A 12,251-nucleotide genomic window follows, 5' to 3' on the forward strand; every position below is an offset into this window, starting at 1 on the left:
GAATAAGCATGCCTAGAGAGAAGATGCAACATTGCTTAGAAATGTAACTTCTGGAGACATGAGGAAGGAATCCTTGAGGAATGACAATTCCAGCAAATCACGCTAACAGATGTTTTGTAAGGTATCATCAAAAGGGAAAAGAGGAATAAAATAAGGACCATTCTACTGATACACCAGCACACTTTCCCAGCAGAAAGCATTTCACCAGTACAATAAACTCCACCAGCTGGAAGGGCTTTTTACATTGGTGGAAGTCTCTTTGTGCCAAAATAATGTGCCATTCCCCCAAAGAATATACACGGGTAGGATCAAACTCAATTATTTACCGGGACAGGTGTGTGTGTGTAAAGTGCCATCAAGTCACAGCCGACTTATGGCAACCCCAGGAAGGGGTTTTAGAAGCAAGTGAGAAGTGGTTTGCCATTGGCTTCCACTGCAGAGTCTTCCTTGGTGGTCTCCCTTCCAAGTACCGACCCTGATTAGCTTCCAAGATCTGATGAGATTGGACTATACCATGCCACCTTCCTTCCCTACTGGGACAGATACCCCCCCCACACACAAAATCTGAACTGTCCCTGTTAAATAAGAATATTTGGAGTGTATAAGTATATGGTTAATTAAGGGTCTGACGTAGAGATTTCTGTTGAGAAATTGAATGGATTTGCATATTTTATATTGTGAAGCTGTAGGCCTGGAGCACCCTGACTTGGATAGGCCAGGCTAGCCCAGTCTTGTCAGATCATGGAAGCTAAGCAGGGTCAGCCCTGTTCAGTATTTGGGAGACCACCAAGGAATACCAGGGTCATGACATGGAGGCAGGCAATGGCAAACGACCTCCGAACATCTCTTGACTTGAAAACCCCATGGGGTCACCGTAAGTCAGCTGTGGCTTGAAGGGAAAAAAAGACCTGGAGCATTTGATAAGCAGATAAGATGTACCTTTAATTAAAAAAAAAATAACAAGTGGGGAACCTGCCCCATATCACCCCTTTGCTTTGTATCTTCCAGGCAGAAACTGCAGCCTCTTCTCTTCCCTTCTCTCCCACATACCTACCTACTTCTGTTTCTCCCCAACTTTTTTCTCTTCCCTTTCCCCATTCCAGTTGACCCTTCTTTTTTCCTCCCCATTCCAGATTTATTCTCTCTTATCTTTCCCTTTGTCTTGTCTTCTGCCTTTTTATATCTCTCCCCACCTCTACCCATCTGACACTAAATGAGGCTTGGAATCCTCGGCAATGTTGGTTGCAGGTTACCTAGCAACCACGCAAATGGCCATTGAGATCTCACAATGTAGTGTGGCAAGATCTCACTTTTCTTAAAGAAGCAAACATTACTTATAATTTTGTGTGTGTGTGGGGGGGGAGGGTTTTCTAACTCCCAATGTATTTTTTAAACATATCATATTTTCTGCAAGGCTTCCCGCATAGTTGTAGAAAAAATGTCCGGTCCGTCCCTGGCTCCACTGTGTGAATTTTTTGATCCACTCTATTGCCTAGCTCAGAATTAGATATAATGTAGAGATGCCGTGAATTATAGGACAAGGAACCAGAAAGGAATTAGTAGACTCAAAAAATTTATTGCTGCAAGTAAACCAAACTTTTCAGCATATGCAACTTTATTTAGCTCCCAGTTAGTTACACATTTTACAGGGTTTTTTTGACAGATAGCAAGACATGAGGTAAAAAAATGAGGTATTAATATGAATAAAACATTAAAAACGCAGTGACCATATTGACTTTCCAGTGTCAAATATGGTAGTGTTCTGGTAGATGTGTTTGATACATATTTTAAACAAAATCATATTTTACTAATACATGGGTACCAGAAGACACGGTTATAAAATTTCTGTTATTGCTAAATGTAGGGAGCCCAATGGAACTGTAGTGACAATCTGAGGCAAACCCTGGCCAAACATTTATCTGCTGAACACCAAAACAGAAAAGCAATCAGAGGCCCTAGTCCATCATGTTTCCCCTGCAGCTCAAAAATGGTGACAGAATATTCTGTATCCACAGAGGTCAGGATCCCACTCATTCCCGTCTGTGGCAATTTCCTTTCAGCTAGGATGTTCTCAAGTTCAGAATCTAGGCATTAACATTTTCTTTTAAATAGTTTATTATAGAAATATGTTTTGCCTAATAATTGTAGTGGGAAAAACAGCATACATATATGGGGAAAGGCCTCCAGTGCTGTAGATGGCATAGGTTGAGTTATTACTGTTCTCTCCGATTTTTATCTGGATCCAGCCAATTCTATATAGAAAAGCAATCTGCCATAAATGTTCTTTTATAGCTTAAAATAAGCATTTTATATATAATACCTAGATGAAAATAATGATGCCTGTGTGATTCAGAAGGCTTATTGAATTTGAATTCCTGTGTCATTGTTCATTAAATAGAAAGTTATTTTATAGATAAAGAAGGATAGCTGTGAGAAGTTTGGTATTGTATCTATGGCACATCTGATGGCTTTTTTGTGACCGTGGTGTATAGTTGTTCTGTAACAAGATAGCCATGACTTATTGTCAAAGGGTTTAAAGTTGGTAGCAGTCCATAAAACCATGTTTCTGGGTTACAAAGTATGCCTAAGTCATATATATTTTTATTATAATAAACTTGGTAGAGCTTACATCAGTTCAAACATAAGTTATTTCCTTTATAGTGTCGTCAGACTGGCAGTTGCAGTGCAGTTCTCTATCACAACCAAAAAGAAACACTTGGTTGTAATACAGATATATTTAATCACTGATACTATAGTCATCACAAGAGGTTGATATGTATTATAAGAACATAAGAAAAGCCATGCTGGATCAGACCAAGGCCCATCAAGTCCAGCAGTCTGTTCACAGTGACCAACCAGGTGCCTCTAGGAAGCCCACAAACAAGATGACTGCAGCAGCATCCTGCCTGTGTTCCACAGCACCTAATATATTGGGCATGCTCCTCTGATCCTGGATAGAATATTGCTGAGAGAGAAGCACAGTGGAAGCATTCATAGTGGAATTTCAGTACCCTTTGGTCTTGAATGATGAGTTGACGAGACATAAATTGAGCCATGGTTTTTCAGAATTACTTGGTGACTATTCATTTGAACCATGATGCGTGGGTATCAAAGTGAGGGAACATTTTCTGTATGCTACCTCACATGGTCCCAGCCATTCAGGGCCAGCCTTTCAGATTTGACCTGTCCCATTTTGCTCCAGAATTGGTGTAAACACGCCATTGAAGCGGCTGTTGGGTAAAGAACAGAGGGGAAAAAAAATCTATACCACATACATCCGTCTAGACATTAGGAAGAATTTTCTAACAGAGCAGTTCCTCAGTGGAACAGGCTTCCTCGGGAGGTGGTGAGCGCTCCTTCCCTGGAGGTTTTTAAGAAGAGGTTAGATGGCCATCTGTCAGCAATGCTGATTCTGTGACCTTAAGCAGATGATGAGAGGGAGGGCATCTTGGCCATCTTCTGGGCATGAAGTAGGGATCACTGGGGGTGTGGGGGGGGAGGTAGTTGTGAATTTCCTGCATTGTGCAGGGGGTTGGACTAGATGACCCTGGTGGTACCTTCCAACTCTATGATTCTATGATACATTTATGTCTGCTCTTTCTAGCATCCAAACTTCTTGTAGTTGTTAAATGCAGATCAAGGACGCTTCACCCCAAAACCTGGATCTCTTCTCAGCCTGGGCTGAGTGTAAGTATGGTTTACCATCGGTTGTTCCCATGATTAGAAATGGTATGGGATTATGGTGAGCCAATTAAATGACCAGTTCATGCTTGTTGTATTCATTAATCATAGACAGATAGAAAGCATCATGCAAGATCAAGCGCATGGAAAGGGAAGGCTTAATTTGTGCCAGCACTCACTGAGGCTTGGTTTTATCAATGCCAGGAGTCAACCATTGAACACATGAAGTAAGAGATTAAAGGAATCCTGGTCAAAGTTAATTTCCTTCCCAACTTTATAATTACAGAGAATCTCTGAATCTTGAGGTTTAGAGAAAAGGGCTACAGGATCAGGTGGTGATATTAAAATTACTATAATTGATTTCCAGCTTCTCTTTTTAACATAAATTGAAAGTCACCAAAGTGCTGTGGCCTCTAAGGGATATGACCTGGGTACCACACCACTTCTGGAGCTTCCCAGAAAGTCCTGCTTATGGCATGATCTCATATGGTACCACTGAAGAGCTGTAAGAGCAAAAGCAAAGCCCTGCAGACTCTAGAAACTGGTAGCTTCTTGTGCTTAGCGATTTCCACACTGTGAGTACAGTAAAACTCTGTAGTTTCTTGGATAGTATTGTTAATATTTTATTGGTGGGACTACTACACCTGTGTGACAAGCAGTAATTCAGTAGGTGAGTCTTTTCCTAGTAGAAGCGTAATCTGCTGACTTTCTGTTTGTCCCGCAGCTGTTAAAAGCAAATCACAAAAAGCACGCTGGAAAAAACCTTGAACTGTCCTGTTGTAGCAGATGGCAGACTACAGAATCAAAATCACTGGTACATCTTGGTTGAATCATAGAATCATAGAGTTGGAAGAGACCACCAGGGTCATCTAGTCCAACCCCCTGCCCAGTGCAGGAGACTAACAACTACCTCCCCACCTCAAATCCCCAGTGACCCCAACCCTCCCCCCACTATGCAGGATCCCACAATCAAAGCACTCCTGACAGATGGCCATCCAGCCTCTGCTTAAAGACCTCCAAAGACGGGGACTCCACCACCATCCGAGGCAGTGCATTCCACCATCGAACAGCCCTCACCGTCAGGAAGTTCTTCCTAATGTTTAGGTGGAATCGCTTTTCTCTTAGGCTGTTACTGCACTAGGGATTCCCAGCGATGTATCAAGAGTTTGAAAATGTTATAAAAAATACTGTCCGCACTTTCTATGTATTCCCACTGATGTATTAAGTTTGAAACTGTTATAAAAAATACTGTTCGCACTTTGTTTGGCCCCTTTAGCTGTGAAGACGTCTTCCAACCATTTTTTAGCCGTGGCATCCAAAAACCCTTTTAAAGCAATGTTTTTTATAACATTTTCAATCTCTTAATACATCGCTGGGAATACCTAGTGCGGTAACAGCCTTAGTTTAAATCCATTACTCCGTGTCCTAGTCTCTGAAGCAACAGAGAACAAGCTAGTTGAGTTAAAGGAATGAACTAGACACCGAATAAACAAACTGGTTTATTCAAATTCACAAAGCCAATATGAATCTTTAATCTTATTGGTATGAAAACAAATGTACATTTTAAAGAATATTTAGAACAGAAATTGTATTTTTTTCTGTTGCATGCTGTTTTATAAACCTATCTCCATAAATTACTTAAAAAATCATTTTGCTTTAAAGCATTCTTCCCTTTAGGAAGATAAGTTGTCCCTGAATACGTCCATTGGACCCAGATGGTATTGCTGTTCAGCACCAGCAACTGATCCTGATCTCATTAATGAGAAACAAAGTGTCATCCTGAAGAAGGATGCTATCCAACACACTTAACTTGGAAGCCCAGGAACAGATGACATATATTACACAGGAGATTCATGATCCTGCTGTTTGGTTTAATATTAAAAGCAGCTGGGAAAGTGCATACAATTTACTTCAGGGTTGAAGTGGTAGGGCATTCATACTCGACCCCACGCTGTTTCCTCTGGGGTCATTTATGCATGGGAGTTTTACCTGAGGGTCTTTGTTGGCTGGACCCACACTTTCCAGCTGGGAATCCCTGCACCAGCAGCCTCCAAGCTCAAATCAAGGCCCGCCCCTTTAAATGCTGCTTTGTAATTGTCTTACTTGTAGTGCTTACTGTGAGAGATTCCCCCTCTCAAAAAAAACCCAATTGCGACATATAAAAAGCATTTTAAGAACAACAAAAAAAAAAAAAGGGAGCAATTTGAAAGGAAAGGAGGGGGGAGAAACCGAACCCTCGGTTTTAACAGGGAAGAGTTGGGTTAACAGAGGAATGGGAAGACCCGGACATTGTGAGGGCTGGCAGTGAGGTAATTTCTAATGGACGGAAAACTCATGCAGAACTCCAAGGAATAATGAAGTCAGACAGGGCACAAACGTGAGTCCAAGTACCCATGCATAAATGACCTGGTAGGCATCACCCACTTATCAAGCCACTATTAGCCCAGTAGGGGGCAGATAGTGTACTTTTAAACCTCCTGACTGTGGAGAATGGCATCTGGGGATGGGGTGAAAATGGTGCGTGTGTGTGTGTTAGTGCGTGCCCCATTCTGGGTTTTTTACCACAGCTTCTTTTTATAAGTGTTCCAGATCTCCCACATAATGTATTGTTTGACCCTCAGTCCCACTGAAAAGGAGGGATTCCCAAGTCAAGTCAAGATCAAAGGCCAACATAGATCAGAATATGAAAACTCCTAAGAATACACTTGCTTCCCAGTGATTTACCTTTCATGAGATCTCTTCCATTTATGAACTTCATTAAAAAAAAGCTTATTTTCAAAAGTTTAGCATAAAAAGCTTATGAAGACGTTCAATCACTATTGAGGGTATTCTGTGTGCAAAAACATGGCTCACCATGATTTCTAACAGGGCTATTAGCTTGGTTTATGTCGGCACAATTCTCAAGCAAATACTTAGGGATTTTGTTGGTCAATATTTGACAACAAAAGACTATAGGCTTACTATTATTCTAAGGTGCTTGATATTGTTTCTTTTATAACTGCTGTATCATATTTACTATGGCTTGTTATGTGTAATACTTTAACGCTAATATAGCATCATGTTTAGTAGCACTGGATAGATGTTGGTAAGCTCCATACTAAGGTCTCATCCCAAAGAAAACAAATTACACTAAGTTCCATTAAAATCACTGAGAAAAATCAGTTGTGAGTCTAACTGAAGACCCATTAATTTCACTGAGATTTAAGCTTCTTTGGGTCGGTACCTAGAATGTTATGTGCTGGTACTGCAAGTCATATGATTTCAGCCATAGACCATAAACTATTTATTATTTGCTCTAAATCAGTCCTTTGGATGTCTAGGGGACTGTTTGGGGAGTTATTGGATCAAAGAGCCATCTTTACCTTCCAGTTCTGAGCCACAGTTTGGTAACATCTGTGATGACACACAGACTCAACTGTTGACTTACCCCATTCAAAGCACCTTTAAAAAAACGCGCACACAGCAAGCCTAAAGATTAGCCCACTAGTTTAGGAAATATTCTGAATATTGCAAAGAGCAAGCTTTCAGTTGATCCCCTTGACCTGCCGATTCCGTTATTCAAAGCAACAGGATTGATTTCTGGGCTGTAGCTGCCACCTTTCTGCTGAACAATGCCAGCTAGCCAAATACTAACATTTAATAACGTCTGGCTAGATCTGTATTCTGTTTCTCGTTGCTTTTGATGATGTGGTTCTCCTTCTTCTTTACAGCCCCTTCTCAAATCTGTATGCCTGCCTCTAGGCCTCTTTCTTGTCATCTGTCTGAACATGGGGACAGCTCAAATGGTCTAGTTTTTCCTCGTCATATTCTTCCGTTTCCACTGTGCTATCCTCCGTTGCAGTGCTCTGGTGCGGAGCATGTTCTTGCAGGGGTAGAGTCACTGGCAAGAAACTAGTCTTACATAAACTTCTGAAATACACTCTGCAATGGAGCAGCATCTCTGCACCAGGACAGTGCAGAAGCAGCAGACACAGAAGGAAGGGTTAGTGTTCAAGCTATTGTTTTTAGAATAGAAGAGGCTATTTTACAACAGCTGGGAGATTCTGAGCCTAACAAGGTGAAAATGGGTTTCAAGCAGAGGCTGGAAGTTTTCTCTAAAAAGCAATAGCTTATATACAAAACATATATACATATTTCTATATACAGTATACACATATTGTGGCTATTATACATAGCAAAGTATGTACACTTTTACATCTCCTATTTACACTTTTAAAATAAGCTTCTTAGAAGCTTTTAAATATTAGAGTTATGCAATACACTCACAAGGGCAATACTTTTAAAGTATGAAGAAATTCTTGGCAAAGTGTTCTTCAGCAAAGGAAACCAGATGAGGGTCACGGAGGTGAGCGGGTGACTTTTCCAGACAAGGGCAGCATCCTTGTTTCGCTATTGCACACAAATGTAGGTTGAAATCCAGTGGCTTTAATGCATGCAGAGAATTCCTCCATCACTCAGATTTTTGTTTCTGGCCCCTCAGCAATAAGGGGTTGAAATGAATTTCTGATATTGGCAACTTCTGCTGCACAGAGATGTCCAAAGCCTTTACTGTACCACTCCAGTGAATGGCCTCTGAAGGGAAGTAAAGAGAAAAGGTTATTGTATTCCCCTTATCCAAATGGCATGTCATAAATACTAACAAACAGAAATAGAGGACATGCTCTCATGCATTCTTCTGTCAGCATTAGAGAAACCACACAGTACAGAGGCCTGATAGATCTGCTATAACTGCCAGAATATATATTCTGAAAATTCCATTGATTGGAACTAACATTTCCACTTTGTTCCTTATGCACTGGAAAAACTATAATTTAGATAGTGGGACTTGGGTCTCATTCACACAGCTTTACATCCACTGACATTGCCATACCTGCCTAAATAACAATAACAGTGGCGAAATTGTTATTTGGAAATGGAATTATGGATTACATGCACCTTGAATATATCCTTTACCTATTAAAGAGCACCTGCTGTTTACCTTTACAAATGGAAAACAGCTATATTCCTCATTGTGGACCTTCGATTGCCATCTTGAACCTTCTCATATTCACAATGTCATGTTCACTCAGTCAGCCCTATCCTATACGTGTTTACTCGTAAGGTAGTTCCCATATAGTCAGTTGGACTTCCTCCCAAAAAAGTGTACCCAAGCTTACAGGGTTATATTAGTTTTAGTCCTTTAGTGACTGTATTCTGCTATGAACAAACAATTTACGAATGGGATATTCCTCTGGAAAGGAATGCACGCTCCTGCTATTGCATTAAAAAAAACCTCTCCTGGGCCATTTACGCAGGGTCAATTTTGATGTTCGCTCAAAGCTGTTTTTTTAAACACGACCTTTAAAATACCTGTTCACGGTCCTGATGCAAAAGGAGAAATTCCACCCACCCACCCCCCACTCGCCTGCTCCTTCGTTCCTGTTTGCATAGCCAATAGCAAGCTGTGTGCTTAGCTAACGCGCAGCTGTAATTTTGCATGGTTCCTTGAGGGTATTCTCAGCAGTGGGGGCAGAGCAAATCAAAAGGTCGTGTTAAAGGGGCTCTTAAGAAATGCGAAGAAGGTATGTGCCGGCTTCGCAATCACTTCTTAAATGACGGTTCTGAGTAAAAAAACTAAAAAAAAATATATGCAGGGCAATTCAGCCTGGAATGCGCTGCTAATTACCAAGCATAAATGGCCCTAGAGAGTACAACACACGAGTGAATGTATTTTTAAGTATTTCTGAATAGTTACGTCATCTCTTTGAGGCAATGTATTTTAGTTGATAGGACTGAATAAGAAGATGGCACTATTAAGCTATGGGATTTGTACATGATGTGAATGGGGTGGGGAGGGAATCACATTTTAACAGTCTAGTCCTTGCTGAAGTAGAGTCCACTATGAGCTGCTCTTTGCGTAGTCAGAGTAATGTGCATCAGTGCGATAGAACTGCTCAGCTGAAATCCTTCTAGCCAATTTAGAGTTCATGGCTTATAGCATAAAACAGCATTGCTGAACTTCAGACCAAACGTACTCAAGAAGTTTTCTGTATCTCACAAAACAGTAATGGAATTTTATTACTGGGATATGAAACATGAAGGAGTATTTTCCAGCCATGTAGTCTCATGGGTGTGCCCAGAAGGAAATGTTGTGAACCAGTAAACTAGCCAGCCAACCTGCATACGCATGATCTCTTGAACTCAAGTAATCAGAAACAAAGCTGTAATCACAAGAATCTGGGAGGTGCACAAAACCATAGGAAACAATCCAGGGATGATCTAATAGCTGAGAGAAAAGTATACCAGAGCAGGGCCTTATCAGGCATGTAAAATCTCTCTCTTTTGAGTTATCACTTAACACTGAATCAACGGGCAGATGTAGCCTTTTGTAATAGAAGTAATTGTGCTTTCCCAGTTAAACACAATGCCCAGAAATGTTGCCTTCATGCAGGAACTCTACTGGCCATTTTTCTGGCTCCAGTGGTACTTACTTGAGGTCAATCCTGCAGATATGCGTGAGGCGAGATTTCCCAGAGCCACAAGGCTCTATTAAATACTGGGAATCCATAACAACCGCCCGCACACCTCCCATCAGAGGGGCTTCTTCATGTTCCACAGAGACAGTCACTAACACACACATCCCCTTAGGCAAGTCTGTTCTCCACGTCCTGTTAAAATGGGTTTTAAAATAAAATGTTATTTAGATGAAAAGAACAACATTTTAAAAAGAAGGCGTATAACCTGGCAGCTATGTCTTTTATTAGCGTACTTGCCCCTAGCTCAGTGCAAACCCTTTAAAATGGAGTCACGCATGAGTGAGTCCAACTGAGTACTGTACAGCAGGAGTAGTGGTCGAACAGGTTCACAGAAATAATGAGGACTAGAGTGAGCCCTCAGTTTGCAAGACCTGAGCAAGGCTGTCAAAGATAGGACATTTTGGAGGACATTGATTCATAGGGTCGCCATGAGTTGGAAGCGACTTGACGGCACTTAACACACACACACACACACACACACACACAGAGGGGTATTTTTCACGGAGATTTGCTGCTGTTTCAACGCTGATTTGCGCCGGAGTCAAATTTTGGTTATTCACTGCAGATCCGTATTTTCCCCCACTGAGCAAAATAAGCCGCGTTAAAAGAGAGGCAATCCAAACCACTTTTGAGACGATCTTTCCTGTGGATGCATGTTTTGTTGCTCGGATGCCCATGAAAAAATGTTTGCTTCGCTCCCCGGGACGTCTCCTTTCTCCTCCCCCAAGAACGGTGATTGGCTGGGGGAGTTTCGCGCTCGGACAAGAATACCACCCCTTTTGCTGCCTGCCTGCCTGCCTAGAATCCTGGCACTTCTCTCCCTCCGTCCCCGCACGCCTTCCCCGCCCCTCGCCCGGGATGGGCCTTGGAGCTGGGCCCACACCTCCAAGCCCAGGGGGACGTCTGACGGACGGCTCCAGGGGGAGACCGGCGGGGCCACGCTATGTGCTCCTCGCACGCTGGGGGTGGTGGTGGTGACAGCTCAGTCTAGGGCAGCTGGACCTGTGGGGGGGATGTTCAAGGGAATGGGCTGTTGGGGCCTCTGCCCCAGAGGGGAGTGGCGATTTTTGAGAAATCGGATGGGAAAAATGTGCATCCTGAGAGCGGAAAACCCAAGGCAAAACTCCCTCCCATCACTCTTCTGAAGAGGGCCGGCCAGCCTGCTCTTATCTCCCTCCTCTCTCTCGATGCACTGTGGCCGGATCATGGCCGGCGCGCAATCCAGGGGCCTTTTTTCCTCTCCTGCCCCTGCACACTGGCTGGATTGGGGCTGGCGCGCAAGCTAGGAGCCCTCCTGTCTCTCACGATGCAATGTGGCCGGATCATGGCCAGCGCGCAATCCAGGGGCCTTCTTTCCTCTCCCCCCCACCGCCATTCCCACTTTCAGCTAAACACTTCTCTGGGCACATGGATTCCCTGCCCCCACCCCAATCCTGTCTATCATTAAAGGGCAATGGGTTCCACACCTATAGAAAATAGAGGGAAGCTTTGAGGAAAGCGCTGCCTTGCCCCCCCCTCCCCCAAATTTGGAATCTGACTGTTCCAAAAGCAAAACAGAGCGAGGGTGGAAGAAAAATGGAGGAGACCAGAGGGACTGGTGCTTGTTTTTTGCGCTGGGGCTGGTGAACCGCACAAGGTAATCTGCTGGGCGGAGTTGGGGCGGAGCTGGGGGCAGGCATAAACAATGAGCCTGTTGGAAGGGGAGGCCTCCTGCAAAAGGGACAGACCAAACCGTTGTCAAATACAGCATGCTTTGTTCCCATGAAAAACCAAAACTACAGATAATTGACGGGGATAAATCGCGGCCATGAAAAAAACATTTAAATCGTGTTTTTTTTTAGTCCGTGGCAAAACAGAAGCAAAATCTACCGTGAAAAATGCCCCAGAGTGAAGGAGGAATCAGGAGCAAATCCCTGGTAGGGATGTAGACTTTACAGCTTCTGGAGTTGGGGCTAGGCTGGGGCTGGGCCAGAGGCATCAATATGACATTATAGGGAGGAGCCAGTGACATCACAGGGAGGGGCCTCCATTGCCAGTATCTATGGAGGCAGGGCC

At 43.0% G+C, this 12,251-nt stretch overlaps 1 protein-coding gene across 1 annotated transcript in view; it reads right to left on the bottom strand.

Annotated features, from left to right (window-relative positions):
* Positions 1–8,084: 8,084 nt before the first annotated feature.
* The window catches only part of STARD13 (StAR related lipid transfer domain containing 13), a 155,159-nt gene continuing 150,992 nt past the window's right edge, over positions 8,085–12,251 (bottom strand). The window contains exons 13-14 of the mRNA XM_056858396.1: positions 10,152–10,328; positions 8,085–8,253 (exon numbers count right to left, since the gene is read on the bottom strand). Coding sequence (XP_056714374.1) covers positions 8,136–8,253; positions 10,152–10,328 — 295 coding nt within the window. The 3' untranslated portion in view covers positions 8,085–8,135. The remainder of the gene's footprint in view (positions 8,254–10,151; positions 10,329–12,251) is intronic.

Source organism: Euleptes europaea, chromosome 12 (genome assembly GCF_029931775.1).
Source record: "Euleptes europaea isolate rEulEur1 chromosome 12, rEulEur1.hap1, whole genome shotgun sequence".
Taxonomy (NCBI): Eukaryota; Metazoa; Chordata; class Lepidosauria; order Squamata; family Sphaerodactylidae; genus Euleptes; species Euleptes europaea.